This window comes from Brachypodium distachyon, chromosome 1, assembly GCF_000005505.3.
Source record: "Brachypodium distachyon strain Bd21 chromosome 1, Brachypodium_distachyon_v3.0, whole genome shotgun sequence".
NCBI classification, from domain to species: Eukaryota; Viridiplantae; Streptophyta; class Magnoliopsida; order Poales; family Poaceae; genus Brachypodium; species Brachypodium distachyon.
This window is the reverse complement of record NC_016131.3, coordinates 46,422,922-46,446,557: the sequence shown is the minus strand read 5'-3', so window position 1 is coordinate 46,446,557 and position 23,636 is coordinate 46,422,922. Positions and strand designations below refer to the sequence as shown.

Genomic DNA, 23,636 nt, shown 5'->3' with positions numbered 1-23,636 from the left:
CCGAAAGAAAAAATCGCTTTGTCCATCCCTGACGCGCGCGAGATGCTGAGGCCGGCCTCAAATCCGCACGCGCGCTGTCAAATCCGCTGTTGCACTGCCTCCCCGCGCCTCCGGTGGCCCCAATGTCGGGGGAATGACCCCGGGTAGGGTCATGACGACACATACTGGCCGGGTTGGCGAGAGCAAAGCCGACGTAAGCAAGTACGCCGGCATTGTTAAGCCGACTTTATGACGGGCCGGCATACCAAATGCCGGCAACTCTATCTTGTCTTATGTGTTCGCAGGACAAGCACGGACTATCTAATCTCGGTTAGGGCTGGGATATGCCAATGGTCTTATCCTGGTCGTATGGCCTAAAGTAAAGCAGCGCTCCCTTTGTGATGGAAAAGCAGTCGTTGCTCACGTCGCTGCGTCGGACGACTGCACAGTGACGCGCCGTAGAAGGACAAGTGACGAAGGGCGGGGCGTGGCTACAGTGCACGCTGTCTGGCTGTACGTAAAGCACAAAGCAGCATTGACCCTTCCGAACAATCCGGACGGGACCATGGGCGTACTCGGCAGGTCCGGGGGTAACTAGGGTTTGCTTTTGGCCCGCATGTCAGTGTGACGCCTTTAGCCTATAAATAGAGGCTCAACCCCTCCTGTGAGAGGGGTTCCTCCCTTAGACATTAGAAGCTCTCCTTCTTCTTTCTCCTCTGAATACAGTTCAAGGAGCATCATTGTAGCTCTCTAGTATCTCGGCTAATACAAACAAGGCAGGAGTAGGAGCTTTACCTCTTCAAGAAGGCTCCGAACCTGGGTAAACATCGTGTTCACAGTAATTTGTGCGTGGTTACACTACGCCCTCCCTCCCTCCGGATCCACCTTCGTCCATCGGCCCCAACTCAAGCCATCCCATGGCATCTGCCGTGACACCACCACGACACCCCACGAGCCTCCGGATCGGTACTGTATCTCTTCTCTACTAATTAGCTGGAGTAGTAAGAAGTTTTCATGATCTTTTTGTTACTGTAGGACGCTTATGTTTAAGAGTCCGTGGCAACGCACGTGCACTGTACTAGTCTAGTGATAAGGGAGGAGTGTTTCCTTGGTCGTCGTCCGTCACACATATTTACATTTTGCCCCTTCCGTTCTTCAAGATTCAACTCGCCGTCCACACTCCACACAGGTCGTTTCTCCCCGAACTCTCAAATCCTCCGCCGTTTTCGCTCCCCCGATCGAAGTTTTTCTATCAATCTGAATCCCAAGACCAGCCTCCGCCTCCCCCCGCGGCCTAACTACCCCGCCGCCGCATCCTCTCTGCCCTCCTTCCCCTGCCCCCTCCCCCGACCCCCCCTTCCCATCTCCCTCTTCTCCTCGATCTCCCGCGCGGAGGGCTTCAACTCCTGGAACTCCCCTCGAGGCCTCGACCTCCTGTTCCACTCCCCTCGACGAGCAGCCGGACTCGCGGCTGGTTGGAAGAACTCAGCGGCTGCGGTGGCGTGGGGGCGGCCGGGATCAGTGGCAGCGGCTGCACATGCGGATGGCTAGCAAAAACTACCATACTTTTTTTTTTGAAATACACCGTACTTCAAAACTAAAGACATGTAGTTCCTCAAAAAACTAAAGAAATGAATCGTCCAATTTGGTAACAAAAAAGGATTGCAACACTAGAACCCTAAGAACCGAGGACTATCCATCGAGAGAGGGAACATACGGTGTAGGCTGCTGCATCTTGGCTTTCGCCGCCAATTCACGGATACACGGCACGGGTGGCGCAGAAAACGGAGCGGTGGAACTCGGGGAGATTTTTGACAGTTCCTCGTTGCTCCGCCGCCAACGTGATATAGAGCAAAATAGGATTTGGACTTGGACACGGACACGTAGTACAGTCCATCTACGTTTGAGATGGCCCGTCAGGCCCAATAGACACTGCATGGCCAGGCTTAATTTGTAATTTTCCGAATATATATGTTTGAAAATACCTCAGTTTTCCGAATATATTTGATCGACGAATTAAAAGCAATTATATTAAAATACGAATTAAGGGCAAAAGAAAAACATCCCAAACATGTTTCTTTTTATCACAGCCCAAGACATACCGACACCTCGCATGATCGCATCACATACAATTGCTAAACATCTCAAACGACAATTCCAGGTAATGGTAAGCGGACAAGGTTATAACAATGGCCCGCAACAACAATCTGAAGCCATCGTTGTCCAAAGTTTGCAGTAAAAAAACGAATCAGACGAGAGACCACAAATAGCCAAATTCTCCACAGAGAGTGGTTTACCGATAAAGGGACTGAAGGAAGCTATGTCGTCCACAATAACAACACACCGCTCACTTATTTCCTATAATCCGATAGACTAATAGTACTCCAGATATTCTAATTCGGTTTTGTTGTTGATAAGTCACCCGTTTTTTAGGTAGAGATCAATCAACATGTTAGGCATTGGATCTTAATCCAACGATGACAAGTGAGAGATGAGAGAATGAGGATTAACCTTAGATCTTAATTCAACGGATTTGAAACGTGGCCGATATTTAAGATTCATTTCTTAAAAAACATGTGAGAAATAGCCACACCCATTCTAATTTGATCATTGAGGTCAGACAGGCACAGGTCAATCAGCTGTTCCTGCCACCACAGAATTTTCTTCTAATAGATTAATTTCCCTGCTGAGGCTGAGGCAGGTTACAAACTGATCATGCAGTGCCCATTGTTTTCTCTCATCAGTTCGATAGACCAGTTAACATTTAGAGCTATGGTAACTCGACTGAAGGAGAGCCAGAAGACTTGTGCAAATCCCTCCCGTAATTCTGTTGTTAGTTACCTTTCCTAGACATCAATATCAGTAGAAAACTGTTTTGCCAACGGAATTTTCATGGCAAGCTGATGTCCGATGTGCACTCACCAGAATGGTGCTCAAGCTCAGATCCATTTAGCGTCTTTTATCAAATTTCAGAGAACTTACAGCTACAGACAAGTGAATTTTACAATCATGCAGCATTATAGCCAACTTGACCATTACAAACTCCAGAAAGGTCAATTGGTTCTACGGATCTTTCTTGTGATTATAGCCAACTTAACCATTACAAAATTACCAAACCTGTCCACGGCAGAGAACCATGACCATCGCCAGCTTGTCTTGAAGTAAAGCATACTCAAGGAAGTCCAAAAACCAACCACGTAAAACAACGCTGAACAACCAAACAGTACGATATCACCGACTTTATCATCATCTTCTTCTCCATGTTCTTCGGGCTGAGGAATTGACGGCACCATAGTGCAACTCTTTGACAATGGAGGGCCACAGAGATATGGATTGCCTTCATAGCTGCTTGGATCAAATGTGCTGAACTGCCCCTTTGTGCCTGGTGTAGGACCAGACAGGTTGTTGTATGCCACGGAGAACACTTCAAGGGAAAATAATGCTACTAGCTCTGGTGGTATTTTCCCTGTCAATTTGTTGTATGATAGATCCAAGCTCTCAAGGTAACTTAAATTCGAAAAGGACTTTGGAATTGATCCATCCAGGTAATTGTCTGAGAAATTTAGTGCCCGTAACCATTTCATGTCTCCTATACTTTGAGGAATTGATCCAATCAATTGGTTCGAAGAGAAATCAAGTCCAGACATGTAGTTGAGTATTTTTCCCTTGTAGTTGTCCTGCCTACTCTTGGTCATGAATTCTTCTTGGTCTGGTTCTGCTTCAAAAATATATGGGATTTCCACATAAGAACCTCGCTCAAATTCAAATTGTGCTCCAGAACAATTTGAGTTCTGGTAATCGAAGTCAAATAGATCAGCATCTAAACCCATATTGCTCAAGCAAGAAGGTAGCTGCCCGGATAGCTTATTATGAGACAGGTCAAGTAGACGCAAATACTTCAAATGACATATATCATTTGGAATCATTCCTTCAAACTTATTTCTTTCCAACAACAATACTTTTAGCACCGGAAAGGCCTTGAACATCCGGCTAGGAAGGGTACCACTGAACTGGTTTCCTCGTAGATCCATTGAATAGATAGAAGTTTTCAAGGATAACGGAAAAGGAAATGTTCCATTAAATTGATTTTCGCTTAGGTGAATATATGCTACATCTGGCATGCAATGAATTGGGCCGGAAAGGTTATTTTTTGACACGTCAAGAAACATAAGATTTGTTTTTTGAGGGCTGAGAAACATAAGATTTTTTAGGCTTGCATATCTCCGGTGGAATTGATCCGACCAATGAGTTCTCTCTTAAATTCAAGATAGCAAGATCTGGGAGTGTATATATGCAAGTAGGGACAGAGCCAGTTAAGTCGTTATTGCTAAAATCAATCCAAACAAGTCCTCGAATATAACATATATTTTTGGGAATTTCCCCAGAGATCTTATTGTTATTTAGCAAGAGATTAGAAAAGGAGGATGCTGATAGCTCTCGAGGGAGTGAACCATAAAACTGGTTGCCAGAGAGAATTAAAAAGGGCATACTTGTAACAAGAGTTGCCCCTATGTTATCTGAGAAATTGTTGCAAGACAGGTCTAAAGATTCTAGAGCCATGTAGCTTAAGGCCGAAGGAAACACACCCTGAAAAGAATTGGCTGACAAGTTTAGGAACTGCAGATTTGGAAAAGTAATGTTGATCTCCGTCGGTAATTTGTGTAGGCTGTTGCAAGATGCATCCAACACCGCCAAATTGATGTGTGCTTTGGATGGAAGAAGAAGAGGTCCACTAAAGGAGTTGCCTCGAAGAAGTAGATATGATAGGTTCACATTATTCTCTATCAACCATGAAGGGAAGGAACCAGTTTGGTTATTGTTAGAGATATCAACAAAGTATAGTGCATGTTGATGCAGTAATAAACTTCGTATGACAGAAGAATTGCCATTAAGGTTGCAATTTCGCAGTACTAGAACCTGAAGTCTAGCTGACAGAACTGCTGCTTGATTCTCCATTCCCATCTGAAAATTGTTACCGCTGCTTGCTAGTCTCAGGTGTGTCAATTAGCTATTATTTAACAAGGAACTTGGGAACATAAGTCCTTCAAGATCATTATTTGAGAGGGAAAGTTTCACCAATGATGTCAAACTTGAAAAGATAACAGAGGGAAACTTCACCTTTAAATGATTATTTGATAGATCTAGAATTTTGAGAGAAGTAAGATTTTGCATGCATCGTGGAAGCTCTCCAGATAAGAAATTATTACAAAGATGTAACTCTTGAAGACTTGCCATGTTGCAGACATCTGTAAATGAAACAATGGGACATATGATAATTTTTCCACGCTATCTTGGGCAAAGGAAATAGCTATTATATTCAAATTAGTCGGAGAAAGTATGTATCGGGTTCCAGGTTGAAAAGGCTTCTTAGTCTTTGACACACTATGCAACCACCCCGATATTGTTGAGAGACAGTTGTGTATTGATATCAAAATGACACATAATTATGTAAAATCAGATATCAATATGATAAGCCACCTGTTGACAAGGAGCCGTATATTCCGTTGCCACATAGATCAAGAGTTTCGAGCTTCATTGTGCTCAGTCCTGTACAAGAAACAAAAAGATAAACCATGACAAAATCTTATACAGATACAGTTTGCACAAACAAAACCAAGAAAAGGATTAAAAATAAGTTTCCAGTATTAGTTTGTCGTGAAGCTCACGTTGGATAGTACGAGCAGAGGTCAAGACCATACCATTTAGGAGCAGGGACCGAATTGACGAAAGTGCAACTAAGGATGAGATGCTAGTGTCATTCAATACATTTCCAGATAGATCAAGAGATCTAATTTGTGTAATTTTGACCATACTTCAAAGCCTGCAAAAGGTCAAATAATGAAATAAATCAATGGATAAAAAAACATATTTCAAATAGTTCAAGTAAAAGGGAGGATGAATTTCAAATAATTCTCCATCTGGATCGTAGAACTGCAATTACAAAATGGAATTCAACTCCTAGTTCCAACATATTTTTTAGGAGTTCTTCTTTTTTCGGTTTGACCAATAGATTTGGAACCCAAAAGACTTGAAATTATGTGAGGCACGAGTTAAAAGAGAAAAATTGAAAAAAGTGTGGGTTAATAACTTTGGAAAACTTATATTGAGAAAGGGGCCTTACATCCTAGAGAGGGAATGAACTGAATTACCTGCACCAGGTATGCATCCTTTTACAAGGTTGCCACGCAGGGACAAATTCCGCAGCTCTTGTAAGGGGAGGAACAGAGTAGCGTTGAGCAGACTCGGGGTATATGGCGGAAAGTTACCCAGATCGAGGCCGGTGACACGGCCTGTCCGGGAGTTGCAAGTGACCCCATCCCAGCGGCAGCAATCTCTGCTGCTCCAGTCCGGCTGGTTGGAGTCCGCATCCTGATGGAAAAAGTAAACGCGGATGTCCAAGAGCGCCGTTCTATCGTCACGCGTGCACGCCGCACACCGTGGCAAGAACGGCTCACTGCATATGATCAGCAAGCATAGCAGACCCAGCTTCAGCAAGGGTGTGCAGGGGCGCAACATGATCGTGCTCGCTGGTTCTTGCTGCGCATGCTCTTGCTAATCATCCTCTTACTACTCGGATGCAGATACTTATAAAGAAGACAGAGCACACTGGAAGTGTAATTTGCGCTAATATGGTACTGTACAGAATTACCCCGTAGCCTATCATTATTTGGTTTGACCTCATACAGATTTATAGTGGTGAAAAACCCATTGCCCATTATTTTCTGGCTTCGCCCACTGCATATCAGAAGCAATGGTCATCAGTCCTGTCATCAAGAAAACAAAAGGCAAAGGCCATATCTGCCCTTTTCCGTGAGATCAATAGATAGTGGGAACATGTGTGCACTCAGTCGAAGACTTCCGAGGCTGAAAATATGAGCGTGATTTGTGAAGGAATTGGCTGCATGCGTACCTAACTAGGATATTGACACCAAAGGGGGGAAGTCGTCTTCTGGACTGAGAGTCAAGCCGGCCTAGCTACGGTAACCATCTGGCCGTCCCGTTCTTTGCCTCTTCAACGGTCTTCGTTTCTACCCGAACCAACGACGCAATCAGCTTGAACGGGTCATCCGGATGTGAGAAGAACAATGATGACTGTTTCTTTTATTAACCCTGCGCAGGAAATTGAACTCAGGTGGTTTGGTTCCATGCGGTGAAATCAGTCTACACAGATTGACCTTGATTGCTATACATTTACAAGAATAATGATGACTGTTTTTTTCCGTCTAATATCGCATGACAGAACTCCTGGGTTTCACGGCAATAAAACAAACTTAAAGCTAGACACCACATATCATACCGTGGAACTTATCTTTTTATCTTCGTCTGGAGATCAGGAAATTAACCTCGACTGCACAATTGAGCTTCATGCAGCCACGGAATTTCCAGCTAACATTGGGCGATTTATAAAAAACGATTACAACCGCTTGCAACTTGGCCCATCACGCAGGACGGTACAGAGTCGCGTAACACACCCCAACTCAACGCACTAGAACACCAACCAACAATACCATGCATGACTGAATGCGAACCAGGATCACATATGAACATAAATCTTAATACTTTAAACTAACAAATAGTTACCTCTATTTTTTTTGAGGAAACACCGTAAAAACACAGAAGCTCACAAATACACGCGTAAACTCACAAGACAGTAGGTTAAAAAACCCACTGCCATATATTGCAAACAAAATGTAACTGTACAGAGGTGGGCAGCACAAAAAAAAGAAGAAAATTATCTAAGATTTTAAATCAAGACTCAAAGTTGGCATATTTCTTTCCCCTAGATCTATGAAAGACAAGATTAATTCCTCCTTGAAGAGTCTTCTGCATCTATAGAAGCTAGGCTGAATATTATTGAAGATGAAATCATTCCTGGATTTCCAGATACTCCAAGTACACAGGACCATAATTTCTAGGTGAAATGGGACTTTGAGCTCTTCCTTTAAGTGGATCACATTGTCGTGGACATTCTGTTTAGCAGAGAAAGTTGGGCAAATGTATTCCCAACATGCTTTGGCAAATGGGCAATTGAAAAAGAGATGTTATCTAGCCTTCAAAATTCTGCCACCAAACGTCATAAGAGGGAATGTGGAATTGCCTTTTATGAACATTGCTCTGCTGTCTAGTTTGTCAATGAGGAGTAACCAGAAAAAGAACTTGTGTTTCAGCTGGCAACAGCTATCCCAGAACCATTTGATGGAATTAGGGATATCCAGGTGACCAATCTGTGCAAGATATGCCTTAGCTGGGAGTAAGTTAACGTTGTTCCAAGTGTAAGACCAAACATCCATGTCCACAGTGAATCCACAGTGCACAGGACGCTATGCCCTGTAATAATGTGCTTGCAAATCGTCATATGAAGGTGAATCCATAGTGCCCGCAATGTAAGCTTGGTCCTGAGGACATTGCTCATGTCCTGTTCCAATGTCCTCGTGCTGCTGAGGTGTGGACTAACCTTGATCTCCAAGACGTCATTGCTGAGGCTGTTTCCCATGATAGAGCGGGACCGAGTATGCTTGAATTATTTCTATGTTCCCCTCTCCGTTCCGAGGTTAGGATTGATCATCTCCATGAAACCGTTGCCATAGCGGCTTGGCACCTTTGGTGGCAGAGACGACGGTTTGTGCACCAGGAACCTACTATGTCTGCCTCCAGTTCTGCTTTCTCCCATTTTGGCCATGGTCCGCAACTCTTGCATTGCTAGCTTGCACAAAGCTGTGATGAAACTTGATACATGGACAAAACCAGCCCCTGACTGTGTGAAGATCAATGTTGGTGCAAGCTTCTCGGAAGATGAGCTCACTGGTTCAGTTGGTGCTGTTATACGAAACGCCCGAGGGGGAGTTTGTGGCTGCTGCAAATGATGTACTCGAACTTGTCTCAGATGTCGTCATGGCTGAAGCGGCGGCAGTTCAGCTAGGTCTGGAGTTTGCAGCAGGAATGGGCTGCCCCAGGATTGTTCTTCAGTCAGACAATTCTTCTGTGGTTGAGATCCTGCACCGGGGTGAAAAGTGCTATGGGCCTGCGATGGTTATCTTTGAGGATTGCTTCTATCTTTTAAAAGATTTTTCTAGCGGAACTCAAATGAAGTCCCTCATGAATTAGCTCATCAGGCCAGATTCTCGCCGGTTGGGACCTGGATGGACAGTCCTCCTTCTGGCATAATCCCTCTTCTTGTTAATGATGTAACATTGGTTTCCATTAAATAAAGCCGGGGGTTCTTGCTGTAAAAAAAACAACCATGTCCAGTGTTAAGTTTGTATTGGCAATTACTAGGTTTAATAAAATTCCCTCTAAATATATTTAATAAAATTGCACTTGTTCCACCGGTAGTCGTTGGAACTGCTGGCTGAGCCATATTGAGTCGAGACTCGTTTCTTGCTCTAATTCTCTCCAAACCTTCATTACAGTGACCATCTTTCGGACCTCAGAACCGTGTGGGCGGGCGGGTGGCCTACACATTACATATTGCCGTTGGACACCTAAAAAATCATTTGTAAACATTATTCGTTTATCTCATACATTAAAAAATCGTATCTAATATTATTTTTATATCTCCTACGTTGAATAGATTTTTTTCGATAAATCACGGTACAACACGAACAATCGCAAACACGCGCGCACAGATCGGCTGGCCGGCAGAAGGCTTGCCACGCACGTACCGCTATCTGCCCACCGGAGTCATGCTTTTAAATTTAGCCGGCCGCGACCAGGACAAAGTCCGGGAGTCTCTGGCCACTGTGTACGTACAAAAAGATTACATGCATATTAAAAGCTAGCCGGCCGCGACCAGGACAAATTCCGGGGAGTCTCTAGCCACTGTGTACAAAAAGATAGACATATATAAGTCAAGGATCGATCCAGATGCACTTTTGCTAGGCAAGAGCAGGAATAACTAGTACACAAGATATATCAAGATCGCAGCAAACGAGCTGCAGAGGAACCATGCTGCGCCCCGGCGCCACCCGGTTGACCATGCTAATCGTATGCCTTTTGCTGCTGCTGCGGTGCGAGGGCTGTGCGCAGGACGAGAGGATTGCGCTCTTGTACATCCGCAACGAGCTCGAGAACGAGGGTTACTCACCGTCCGACTGGAATAGCACAGATTGCTGCCGGTGGAAGGGGGTGACCTGCGACTCCTCCCTCACAGGCCGTATCGTCACGGGCCTCGACTTGAGTGATTTTGTGTATTCTAACTCGGTGCCGGGGCTACTGAACACTAGTATGTTCCTTCCCTTTCAAGAGCTGCGGAGTCTGTCCCTGAGGGACCTCTATATAGAAGGATGCAAACCTGGTGCAGGTAGTTCATTACCTCTCCGCATGCATTGAACAATTTTGAAGTACTACCTCCGTCCCATAATTCTTGTCTCAAATTTGCCTAAAAATGAATATATCTATTCTTGAAAAGCGTCTAGATACATGTAATATTTTGACAACAATTATGGAACGGAAGGAGTACATCACATGCTTGCTTTAAAATAATTTGTGCAACTTGGTTCCTAAACTTCTATAAGTTGTTCTATTTTTATCATAAGTTAAACATTTAAAGTTTCACCAAAGTTCTAAAAGATATAACAATATCTATATGCTATGAAAATATATATTATATATTAGGATTTAATCAAACTAATTTAGAGTTGTGGACATTGATTGATTTTCTGTAAATTTGGTCAAACTTTAAAAGTTTGACTTAGAACAAAACTAGAATGGTCCTATATTTAACAACAAAGATAGAGATTAACACTTTTACAAAATATGTTGTACGATTGGTCGATTTCAGCGCTCTGTTTTGATTGGGTGGCCAGAACAAAGAAGAAAAAAAACAATATCAAGCTAAAAAAAGAAAAATTAAGGTTGTGAGTCCTTACAAATACAACTCAAGAAAATATAAATACAATCTTAACATGGACTAAAAGATACTCTGGTGTTTTGCTAAAATTTCATACAATCTCCAGACTTTTAGGCTTTATGGTCTGAACTTTGGAGTCATATCTTTGACATGTTATATTCAAACTATAGTTCATTGCTATATATCCCAGTCATCCAACGTGTACCTGATGCGTTGTTTATCATTGCTATATATCCATCATAAACCATATATGCTATTGTGTTGGACCCAATAGAATCCTAAACTATGAGTTCATATTAAACCCAAATGTTACAATTTCCGGTAAAAAAATATATTAAACCCAAACTTCCAAGAATCATTTGTCCTAAACACGTACTAGACCGTTTTAGACGAAGATTTTGCATGGTCTAAGTAAAAACCTGAAAAGTTATTTAATATGAAATATGATCATCTACGTCACTTGCAAAGAAGAAGAGACATTAATGGATGGCTCCTTTTTTTTGCGTTATATAAACATTCATATGCTTGCTTGATTTTCCAAGTTTTATATTTGAGTAATTTTACGGTACCCCGGTACTCCGAAAACATATGTCAGAGCACCAAACATATCTAACTGTCCGTAGAAAGGGGTAACTTGGTCATTTTAGAGTATAATTTGGAGAAAAAAATTCCTCTCATGTCATCCCTCTCCTCGTCTCCGTCGAGCAGCTGTGCGCCCACCCATACCCGATCTCAGCGTCCGCTCGCTGGCTGGAGTGCTGGGAAGCGCAGAGTCGCAGCACCGCCCCAGCCAATTCCATCAGGCAGTCTCGCCATGCACCCCATCCTGATTGATCCAGGGTCGTCGCCGTCCCCTTGCTGGCCGGATCGCCGCCGGCTGGGTCGCCTCTTCTCCGCCCGCTGGAAAGCACCATCGATGCTGTTGGCATGATGGCCCTCTCAGTGCTGTACACAACAGACGGCTTCATCCCCTCCGCCGGCGCAGCGGCTTTTGAGGCGGCGGCGGCCCAATCGCGGGGCGCAGCGGCCTCGTCCCCTCCGCTGGCGCAGCGTCCCTTGAGGCGGTGACGGCCCAATCGAGCGGCGCAGCCGTCCAATCGCCGCGCGTCGCGGCCTCGCCTCCTCCTGAGCAGCGGCCATTTGAGTGCGGCCTCGTCCGCTCCACCGGCCCAGCGCCTCGTCCTCTCATGCCCAGCAACCATTCGAGCGCGGCCTTGTCCGCCCCATCGTGGCAGCGCCTCGTCCCTCTGCCGCCGGAGCAGCCATCGGGCGGTGCGGCGTCTGGCGCAGCGGCGTCGTCTACTTCGCCAGTGCAAGATGTTTTTTCCTTTTTTTTTCTAAGTTGCATCACGGGAAAAGACCACGCCAACCCACATAATTACGGTTATGCCCTCCAACTCGAGGTACTCCGAGTGTTCTTAATTCGGTACTCCGTGGGATTGAGGATGGACTACCAGATAATATTAACCATTTGATCGGGACAAATGAACGGATTATATTAAATCAAGGGTACCGTAAAAGAGCTCTTCTATTTTGCAGTACGTATTTTGTATGTCTGTGAATTATTTTCATTTATTCTAGAACCAAACTAAAGCTTGGAGGGTGTTTTCCCATGCATCCCCTTTTGATATTTTTGAACTAAATCATGGGTCTAAGTATAATGCTGTAAAATAAGAACCTGCAAATTTTGTCTATAAAAATATGATAAGTTGTATCATGTACCCGTAATACAATGATAAATCAATTTCTTTCTTTTTTCTCTATAAGATCGTCATATTCTAGGACGAGGTTTTTAAAGGTGTTATTCTATAGCATCGTGTACATGCATAAATGTTTTTTCAGTTTTAGTAACCCCAGATACAAGACCACCGTCCAAAACAGAACTGGGGTTAAGATAAATTGTTTAAGAAAATTTAGGACTTTTTTATGGTATTATAATTCTTGGCCGAAGTCGGATCAAGCACGTTCAGGATTCAGAATGGACTTACAGTTCTACTGAGGCTCAATTTCTATGAGTATAGAAGTTACAAACGTTTCTGGAGAAGCTAAAGCCGAAAAGAACTGGCCTCTTGCATCTTTTGACTTAATTGTTCTTTTGCTTGAACTTCGTGTATTTTTCTGATTGACAACCAATTGAATTATGTTGATCTTTTTCCCCTCATACGTTGATTTGTTTTATTCCTGTTATGCAGGCTTTGAGGTATGGTCGAAATTACAGAAATTAGAAGTTCTTGATCTATCCAAGAATAGGCTAAATGACAATAGCATCCCAATGTTAGTTACAATTTTATCCCTACGGTCCCTATTGCTCGGTGAAAATTACTTCAGCTCCAATCTTACAATAAAACGTGAGCTTTTGAGTTCTCCCATCATGAAGACTCGTTTACCCGTTTTCTTTGGTTCCGTTTGTGCCAACTGCCAACCACACCTTGGAAATCATTTCTCATGGTTCACCGTGTTGTTTCTCACTTTCTTGTACAGAGTTGAGCACAATGAAGCTGGATACTCTTGATCTAAGCAACAATGAAATCAGTGGCACCGTACCTACAGGTGACTATTTCATTTGATATATGATTTAGACACAATGCACAATTGTGTGTGTACTATATATACGGCTGTGGTTGCATAGCAAGTAAAGACCTTACTAAGAAGCGTTTTCAATTACAGATATTTGCAATATGGGAGATATTCAAGAGTTACATCTCAGTCACAATTCCCTATCTGGAGAACTTCCGTTATGCATCCAAAAGCTAACTTCTCTCAGAATTCTCAATCTGTCAAATAATATATTAACATTAAAGTTCCCATCTCTTAGCTTTGCAAAGTTCACATCACTCGTTGAGCTTTCACTCTCCGATAACAGTCTTGAAGGAGTTCTCTTTCTGAATTCCTTCTCAAATAATAGCCAACTGACACACCTGAACATTGGAAGCAGCGATAAACATTTTCAGGTGCAAACTGAGAATCCAGCAACGCATCTATCAGCTCAGCTCCAGGTTCTAGGGCTGCATGATTGCAACCTTAATGCCAATTCTGCCGTTGTACCAAGTTTCTTGTTGCATCAACATGCACTAGAACTGGTTGATTTTTCTAATAACAACCTAAGTGGTTACTTCCCTTCATGGTTAATACAGAATAATGTCAACCTGTCACACCTAGTTCTTAATGGTAACTCCTTTACAGGATCTTTTCTTCCGTCCAAGGTGCACTATAATTTGCGATGGTTGGAAGCATCTGGCAACAGTCTAAGCAACTTACCTATGGGCATCAACACCACATTACCAAATCTGATATACCTAGCCTTATCAGGGAATTCTTTTAAGGGCACCTTTCCTTCTGCCTTTAGCTACATGGGTCTACAATTTTTAGACTTGTCTTCCAACAATTTCTTAGATAATATCGGGGCTGCTTTTCTTGGAACTATGTCAAACATCATTGCTTTGAAACTCTCCGGAAACCATTTCTATGGTCCATTCCCTCAAGAAATACTATTACCTTCCATTTTACATGTATTGCTAAGTGACAATGAAATCACCGGGGAAATTTCCCAGAAGATATGTGGTAGTAAGAAGCTTATGACGTTTGATGCTAGCAATAACAAGTTGGCAGGCCCTCTCCCTACTTGCATAGATGCACTCTCAGAACTTGCCATCTTGAATTTAAGAGGGAACTCACTGGTTGGATCAATTCCTTTGGAATTATGCAGGCTTCAAAAACTTGTGTTTCTCGATGTGTCAAAAAACAACCTTTCTGGTCCAGTTCATTGCTTACCGGATATTGACCATCTCCATATGAGTGATAATCGATTAAATGGGACCTTTCCTATTCCCTTGTCATCGAGAGCTGTAAACACACATACATATACAGTGGATCTAAGGGGAAATCAATTCAGTGGTATCCTTCCAAACTTGATAGACACGTCCTTTCCAAATTTAAAAGTACTGTTAGTGCAAGGAAATATGTTCGAAGGAATTGTTCCAGACACTATTTGCAATTTGAGGTATTTGCGGCTGCTAGATCTATCTCATAATAAACTATCCGGGCAACTACCTTTATGCTTGTACAATATGGGATTAGATGATGGTCTCTTCGATTTCCACTCCGATTTTGGAACATTTCCTGCATTGTTCAATGTTGTGGGGCTACCAGACCAAGAGGAATTCATGACCAAGAGCAGGGAGGACAATTATAAGGGAAACATCCTCAACTACATGACTGGACTTGATTTCTCTTCGAACCAGTTAAAAGGATCGATTCCTGAAAGTATAGGTGAAATGAACTGGTTACGGGCACTGAATTTCTCGGATAATTGCTTGGATGGATCAATACCAAAGTCCTTATCGAGTTTAAGTAACCTTGAGAGCTTGGATCTATCATACAACAACTTGACAGGTCAAATACCACCAGAGCTAGTGTCATTACATTCCCTTGCAATTTTCTCGGTGGCATACAACAACCTGTCTGGTACTACACCGGGAACAAAGGGGCAGTTCATCACATTTGAACAGAACAGCTACGAAGGCAATCCCTATCTCTGTGGCCCGCCATTGCTGAAGAATTGCTATACGGCGTCATTGAGTCCTCGGACTACAGGACATGAAGATGATGATAGAGTTGGCGATATCATACAGTTTGGTTGTTCAGCGTTGTTCTACTTGGTTGGTTTTTGGACCTCCTTGGCCGTGCTTTACTTCAAGAGAAGCTGGCGATGGTCTTGGTTTCTAGCTGTGGACAGGTTCAGTGATTTTGTAATGGTTAAGTTGGCTATGTTCACAAGCAAATTCTGTGGAAGCAAGCAACCGATTCGTGTGTCTGTCGGACAACAATGACTGAACAATTCCCGATGTAGCCAATTGTATGGGGTACTATTAGAAAAAAAAAATACATAAGAGGTGTATTGGTATTGTTGACAAAATACAGGTAGTTCTACATGGATGCGAACTTGTAGTACTCTGTGTCTTCTGGTTTTTTTTTTTTTTTTTTTTTTTTTTTTTTTTTTTTTTTTTTAAACCGACCCCTCCATCATAAGATTATTGGCTATTGTCAGTCTAACCAGAAATTTTGTTTCATAAAACTTTTAGATATAGGAACAGAAAGCTTCAGATTATCTTTATGTTGTTATATAATCGAACTGTTTGAATCTTTGGGACTAGTCAGTTCATAACTTTGTGTACTTCCTCCGTCCAACAAAAAATGTTTCAAATTTGTTAAAATTTGGATGTATCTAGACATGACTTAGCGTATAGATGTATTCAAATTTGGTCAAAATTGAGACATCTTTTGTTGGACGGAGGGAGTACTTCGCATTTGTGAATCCTGTGATGAATCTTCACAAAAGGAGTGAGTGTACCATGTTCTTCCACATTGGGTGCTTAAATTTCCTTTTTTTTTCTATGCATGTTGGTAGATTTTTCCTATAAACTTGAAGAAGTTTGATTTAGAATAAAGTTAGTGCTTCTTATATTTAGGGACAAATGGTTATTTTAGAGGGATCAGCTTCTCTGGTGATAAAAATCACATGTAACATGACTAAAACAAAGCTGGCGTCACATAACTGCAAGGGTGCTAATTTATTCAAGATCATGCGATGATACCAACATCTGTTATTGTATTGTACGTATTGATCTTCACTTTTGCTAATTCAACAGTCCCACTCCATAATTCAACACTCCACGTACGTTAACATGGCAATGGTGTGTTCATGCCAGAAAAAAAGGAACATTTGTATATTCAGCCTTTTGATTCATGTACAAGCTATGTGCAACCAACCAACCCACATACATGAACCAAGAAATGGCCGTAACCTATCGCCTACAGGCTTGCAACTCTTGCTAAGCCACCACAATTCAGAAGCATCATCATCCACAACCTAATGCCTGGCACCGATCTTGCTAACTATCTCATCTCTCGCTATGCGTATCAAAAACATTAGGGCGATTGATATGGACATGATCAGCATGAAGAACACGCTGTTCCATCCTCTGGTGGAGATGTACCCCGTCAGCAAGGGCCCCATAGCCGCGCCGATGGAGCCAGTGCCGTCGATTATTGCAGAGACCGTCGCCAGTGCTCGAGAGTTCCCCTTGATAGCATCTTGGGTACCAAGATCCGTAGCCACTGCAGTGGTGATGAGGGAGTAGGGGCCGTTCACGAAGTAGCCAGAGAGGAACATGAGGCCGATGTTGTGGCGCATTGATATGCTTCCAAATGTCCGGTAAAGGATTAGAGCAGGGATTGAGAGGAGAAGGAACACAGCTGATGTTACAGCACGGGCACCTATTGCATCTGAGAGGAAACCAGCTGAAACCCCTCCTAGAACTCCTCCGATGTCAAATACAATTGATAAAACTCCTGAAGCCTTGTGTGACAAGAACTGGCCTGCTACAGCTGCAACATTGGGACATTTAACATAAGTACGCATAATGTTTAAGCTAAAATTAGAAATGGTACTTTGGAGAAGTTCTTCACTAAAAAGTAATGCTTGCAAGAAAGTAACTATAACCACTCCATGGCACCTGTCGCTTGTATTTTTCTCCTTAGCATTATAACTTCAATAACAAAAACGAAGGAAGCACGGATAGCTTACTATCATAAGCTAGATTTATCAGGTGTGTCAATTATTATCATATCACTAGGCAGATAATGATGCATATCCATGGATGTTGATAGCATTCACCCCAATTAACAAAAGTAGGGTGCTTCAAAATGAAAAGTTTTAACCTCCTAAAACAAACCACTCAGCAACATCATATCCATGGGTATTGAACTATTGATAGCATTCCCTCAAATGAACTGGGTTCTTCAATTTGCAAAGTTTTAACACCCGACAATGAACTGATGGATCCCTAAGAATCACTATCAATCGGCCCCTATCACGGAACTGAAGACTATTGTTGTCCAACAAGAAGCCACCAGCTAATCGCCATGCTAAAGTGAAAATACTACTCCCTCCGTCCCAAAATAAGTGGCGTGGATTTGTATGTATAATCCACGTCACTTATTTTGGGACGGAGGGAGTACTATAAAATGCTGCTAAAGTAGAATCAACAAACAGTTGGGTGTTTTCTTCTATTTATCGCCACTTCAGCTTCTTCGAAGTAACTTGGGTTCTACCTCTTCTAATCGATTAGTCGAGCGCCTGTCTTCTCCTAAAAAATAAATAAATAAATAAACCATGCTTTGTTTTTACCCAATTTCACCCATTTTACGAAAGTTTTAACCTCCTACAGTGAACTGCTCGGCAAAGTAACACAGTGCTCCTTTAAATATAAGTACAAATGATGTCAAACAAGAAGCTATTGGTTTTTTTTTCATGGAAAATCAATCTGCCACATTATCACGGAACTGAGGACAATTGTTGTCCAACAAGAAGCTATTGTGTTTTTTCTGCTGTTTTTCACCCCTGCAGCTTCTTGTAAATAAATAACTTGGGATCTGTCTATTCTCATCGATTAGTTGAACGTGTTTCCTCCAATACAAAAAAACTAATCCATGCTTTGGATTTTACCCAATTTCACCAATTTCACAAAAGTAAGCAGCACAGCACAAAACAAGGTGATATTTTGCAACTGTTAGTTTGTTACTGCAGGATCAACTAAAAATTGTTACTGCAGGATCAACTAACAGAGTACGAGCACGTACCGTTGTTCCGGATATAGAATGGCAGCCAGTAGAGGAAGGTATAAGCAACAAGCTTAGAGAAGAATAGGCAGAATGCATATGGCGCAACACCAGGCAATCTCCATGCCTCCAAGAAGCCAATGGCTCTAGGCAGTTGACACCTCATCTCCACTTCCAACTCGCCATCATCCCCTTCAACAATTTTCTTTTCCTCGACAAGAAGCTCCACTTCCTCCCCACCATCCCCATTCATCTCAATCTCCATTTTATCCAGCTCCAACCCAGCATCACTCGGGTGAGCAACCAAAAACACTAGCACCACCACTCCAAGCGCGGTAATGACAAATGCGGGTACCATGAACGACCACCCCCATCCGAACTCGAGCACGGCGGCAGCGAGAACCGAGCCGGCGATGTTGCCGACGGAGGTGTGCGAGGTCCACAGCCCCATGATGGTGCCTCGGTGGGAGGCGTGTCCGAACCAGTTCCCCACGACGGCAACGACGCAGGGCCATCCTGCGGACTGGACGACGCCGCTGGCGACCTGTGCGGCGAGGAAGAAGGGGAAGCTGTGGACGTCAAAGAAGTACGCCGCGCCGAGCGCGGCCGACGTGGCCCCGGAGGCGACCATGGCGGCGGCTAGGAGGACGCGGAGGTCGGCGCGGTCGGCGAGGTGGCCCGCGGCGAACATGGCGGCGGCGTAGGCGGAGAGGAAGGCGACGTCGAGCTCGCCGAGGCGGTGGGTCCCGCGGGGCCCGGAGAATGGCGCCCATTCGGCGGAGAGGACGGCCTTGACGATGCTGGGCGGCTTGCGGGAGGCGTGGAACGCGGCGTACGCGGCGAAGGTGAGCGCCAGCGCCGCGTACTGGCGCGACCGAAAGCCCCTCGCGGCGGCATGGCCGCTGTGAAGGTCTGCGTGGGAGGCTGGCGCCGCTGCCGGTTCCATCGGAGGAGGAAGCCGACGCTAGGGAGGAGTTGAAGGGCTTGAGGGCATTGGAGGCAAAAGGAAAGTTGAGATCTGGGGAGACGACTGGGAGAACCGGAGAAGCAAGAAAGAACAAAGGAATTGACTGCTCTTTTACGTTGACCGGAATTTTTTTATTTTTAAATTGGGAAATCCAAAAAGGTGAATTATTTTTCAAGGTTGTTGATTTCATGTACAAGAAATAAAAATAATGTACAAGGTTTAATAAGTAAATACAGTAGCTATATTAGTTTTTCAGAGTCAACAAATTGCATTAGTCAATAAATTTGAGAGTTGAATTATGCATTTCAGCTGTACTATGCAGATGTTAAAACAAGAAGTGCACTTTTCATAAAAGACAATCTATGCTTGAATTCTGAGAACGAGGAAAAATATATCAGAATGAGGTCAGGAATCAGGATCAGAAATGCAGAACCAGAAGAGCTCAACACAACTCTCACTCATTTACTTCTCTTAGACGCCACAACATTTACATTGCAGTTCTCACCTAAAATATGTTAGGTACTAATGTATGTGTTTATGTAACTGAAGGGATTATGTTGCTGCATTTGCACAAGGCAAGGCCATAATGCGTGCTGACAAATTCGAGCAGAAATATATGGAGTCCATGGCACTGGATAAGCTTATACGAGCAGTTTATCCCATCTTGACCGAATGAATGGTAGTCGCGCAAACAGAATTGACAAGCCAGGTACCAGATTGTAACAAGGTCAATCAGCTGCATAAGATTCCCAGTTGGGTATGTTGGCTGTTGCTTCATTAACCATCTTCACAAGGGTGATCTGTGGACAACACAAAATCCAGTACACATGTTAACGAAGGGAGCAGGTATAGCAAAACAAGGACTGTGCAGTAACTGTGAATTATCCTTAAGCATACTAACACATTTGGATACCTTAACTGACTGAACAAAAATGAACGGGGAAGGTATTCCTATTGCAGTTATAGCAAGAAAATGGCCATTGCTTTGGATGATAAATCTGAAGGATTACTATACCCTAACAATGACGACTGCCTTGTATTATTCTGCCATGAAACTGACAAAATGTGTAACCAATGATTACTGCAATGGTGATGCCTGGTAGTGATTTGCAACACCAGTAACTATATCAATCCACCCTTTCTGTCTTTTAGTGCGTATTGTGTACTAACTAACACAACCAAACTCTCCCTTGAAAGGCTAGGTAACCAAAACAGAGTATGGTTTTGCCACGGAAAGAAAAAAGAACAGTAGAGACAAGCCAGACTGCCAGAACAATGCTCAGTGGGAAGTCGGAAGACAAGAAAAATGTCATCAAGCGGAAAAGTTAACAATAAACATCTGCAGGAAGAGCTGGACCACATACCATGCTTTGAGGTACACCATTGGGAGGTAATGGCAAATTTCTAGGAGGAGGTTTATTCTCGTAGTATCTTTTGTCAAACCTCCACTCCCCAATTTTGCCGTAAGTTAATTTACCCTAGTACACAGAAGAACATGGTTAAAGGATGAACTTATAAGATGAATCCTGAAATTTTGCATCAAAATAAGAAATATATACCTTCATATCGTAATCACACCCATAAGTATAATGTATAATAAATGAATCACCAATATCCAAGTCCCATGGTGGCTAAAACAGCAGAATGGAATTATCAGCTCACAACAGAATTGCACAAGTTCCATAACATGCATGGTTACATGCAGATGAAGTAATGGACCAGATACTAAACCTGAATCATGAAATCCTTGTGTAAGATGTTCCCCACTCCATGGAGAGCAGATGCTACAGCATATGCATACCTGTGAATAAGAGCATAGAAATATCAGTATAGTCAGATATGCAGTACATTGCACATGAACTAGAATAAACATCAGAGTAGATTCAGATCGCGTTTCCCAAAGCTGGATTGGAAGGTTTGGAAAACCGTGGAAATAAGATATTGATTGACAGAACTTTACATTTCAAGAACCCAGCCAAAAGATTTATCTGCTTCAGGATCTTTCTTCATTGCTATCGAAATATTCATCCATGTCGGTGCAATCCTTGAAAGAGATTCCTAGCAAATCAATGAGAAGATAATATAATTGAATCAATTCACAGTATGAGTAAATGCGCTGAATATATTCCATGGAGAAAAAAATACCTTATCAATGATGACAGGAGAATTTCCAATGGGGTCAATGTTAGTGATTAGCCCTTCATTTTCAGGGAAATATTTGCGCAACACCTTTTCATATTTTTTGGGCTCAATATAGAAGAAAGGGAAAGCTGCTGCCCTGCCATCTTTTGATAAGTTTGGAATAGGCTTGACGATAAGATGATCTGGCTCTGCCATCAAGATATATCTGCAATACATATGAAAATCAACTAAAATACTGAATTTGAAGGTTGATGTATGCTTTTTATTTGAACTTACTAAACTTACTCTTCCTGTATGTCTGCCTTCTGGAGCCATTGAACAAATGCCCAGGGCCTATTAAGAACAATGTATCCCTGAGATGTTAGGATGAACTCTGTTAAGAGAAAAATCAACAAGCAGCATCTTGGGAACATTTTGCAACAGAAAAGCAAATAAACATTTGCAAAGATAACAATACTACACATTCTTAGTACTAAGACTCGGTCACAAACTTCGAGACATCTTGAATCGTTAATCCATCAGTATATTGGAAGTCGCTACACCAAAACTGAATAATGACTTCCAGTCCACCATAGGATTCTATCATGATAAGAGACCTACTGAGTACTGACCACGTGATTATTAGCAGCTGGCATCACACATCGATGGTTCTTGCTTTGGACGTGAGATCACGAACAGTAGGCAGCAGCAACATCCCATCCTGTTTACCCGCTTGGCACGGCAAACTCACCACATGGACCTTAGCTGACAGTCAGTCTTTTCCACCAACCTGGGCCTCACCATTTTCTCATATCCACAAGTACTTATCCCCACATGTTTGTACTAGGCAAAGTAGGACAGCTGTCATTTTGTACAGAAGTTCACAAGTTTTAGTGCTCCTGTATATTCCTGTGGAATATAATTTCTGTTTCAACCTATCCAGTGAAGCAGGAATGCAGGGCTTCTGGCTTCAGACATCCATTTTGAAAAAAAACAAAATCATATTGGTACCATTTTCAGAAAACAAAATCATTAGTGTTTCCTTTCTTGAAAATCGTACCATGTTAGTGTTATGGAGCTGAAATTGAGCATGAAAGTGAAAACAACCAGTGTGTGGATAGTTTGAAGAACTCCTACAATGATCTTGTTTTAGAGCTGCTCCTATCTATACTGATCCATATCGACCAATTCACATGATCCTGCATTAACAAGGTCGGACATTTCTCGATTTCACCTAATTTAACGATTTTCCACGAGAACCCAACTAACTATAGTAAACAACAAACCAGAGAACTAACAATCTTCCTGTCAAAAAAAAAAGCACCGGACAACCAGGTAGAATTGCCGTTTCACCTAACAGAGCAACCGAGCGCAGTACCTGATCCGTCCCTTCGGGTAGCGGGTCGGCGACGAAGGTGGGGATCTCGTCGATGAACTCGTCGGGCTTCCCGGAGTGCAGGATCCTGGTGAACCCGCCCATCTCGCCGCCGCGCCCCTGCCGCCGCCGCGCCTCCTTGAACCAGTGGTACATGACGCGGCACTGCCACGTGTTATACACGGACCCGGACGCGGTCACCGCGGTGTGGAACAGCCACCGTCCGCCGGCGAGGCGGCGGGAGGAGGAGGAGGCGGTTGTAGCGCCGGGGAAGGAGGTGGAGGGGAGGGGCAGGAAGGAGCGCGAGGAGAGGAGCGAGTTGTAGGTGAGGAAAGCCCCGGAGAGGGCGATGAGGACGAGCGGCAGCGCTCCGCGGCCGCACGGCGCGGCCATGGCTGAAGCCTGCAACGGGAGATGTTAGAGTAGGCTGTCTTTGCGTGCTGCCCCAGAAGGCAAAACCTGAACACTACGCCAAGCAAGCGATCTGAACACCTGATCCGGTTGGGTAACTATTTTTTTTCTGGAAAAGAATAACAAGCTCACTTTTGATCTTGAACTATCACCAAAGACTTTATTTAATGTCTTCAAAAAATAAAGTCTTCATTTAATGAGTGGTAAAAAAATCTTCATTTAATGAAAAGGCACATCCGTATTTAAAAGGAAAAGCATCAATCTACAACAGAAAATTTGATTAGCGTCAAAGTTTAAAGTCATGAGACCACTCT

At 43.2% G+C, this 23,636-nt stretch overlaps 3 protein-coding genes and 1 pseudogene across 3 annotated transcripts; 1 reads left to right on the top strand and 3 right to left on the bottom strand.

Moving 5' to 3' along the window:
• Window positions 1-3,536: 3,536 nt before the first annotated feature.
• Window positions 3,537-6,745, bottom strand: LOC100829662 (annotated as a pseudogene).
• A 3,135-nt stretch (window positions 6,746-9,880) lies between these two features.
• LOC100829354 (receptor-like protein 15) lies at window positions 9,881-15,829 on the top strand. The gene is made up of 4 exons (XM_010231619.2): window positions 9,881-10,279; window positions 13,021-13,176; window positions 13,310-13,378; window positions 13,496-15,829. Exons 1-4 carry the CDS (start codon window positions 9,925-9,927, stop codon window positions 15,655-15,657), a joined length of 2,742 nt encoding a protein of 913 aa, XP_010229921.1. The 5' UTR covers window positions 9,881-9,924; the 3' UTR covers window positions 15,658-15,829.
• Window positions 15,830-16,486: 657 nt separating this feature from the next.
• LOC100831220 (putative glycerol-3-phosphate transporter 5) lies at window positions 16,487-19,927 on the bottom strand. Its single transcript, XM_003564162.4, has 2 exons — window positions 18,470-19,927; window positions 16,487-17,215 (listed from the first exon to the last, which is right to left on the bottom strand). The coding sequence occupies exons 1-2, from the start codon at window positions 19,392-19,394 to the stop codon at window positions 16,698-16,700; spliced, it is 1,443 nt and encodes a 480-aa protein (XP_003564210.1). The 5' UTR covers window positions 19,395-19,927; the 3' UTR covers window positions 16,487-16,697.
• On the bottom strand, window positions 19,919-23,379 carry LOC100829056 (hydroxyproline O-arabinosyltransferase 1). The gene is made up of 8 exons (XM_010229657.3): window positions 22,915-23,379; window positions 21,843-21,910; window positions 21,561-21,762; window positions 21,376-21,473; window positions 21,147-21,216; window positions 20,975-21,046; window positions 20,780-20,893; window positions 19,919-20,215 (listed from the first exon to the last, which is right to left on the bottom strand). The coding sequence occupies exons 1-8, from the start codon at window positions 23,302-23,304 to the stop codon at window positions 20,144-20,146; spliced, it is 1,086 nt and encodes a 361-aa protein (XP_010227959.1). The 5' UTR covers window positions 23,305-23,379; the 3' UTR covers window positions 19,919-20,143.
• Between the last annotated feature and the right edge of the window lie 257 nt (window positions 23,380-23,636).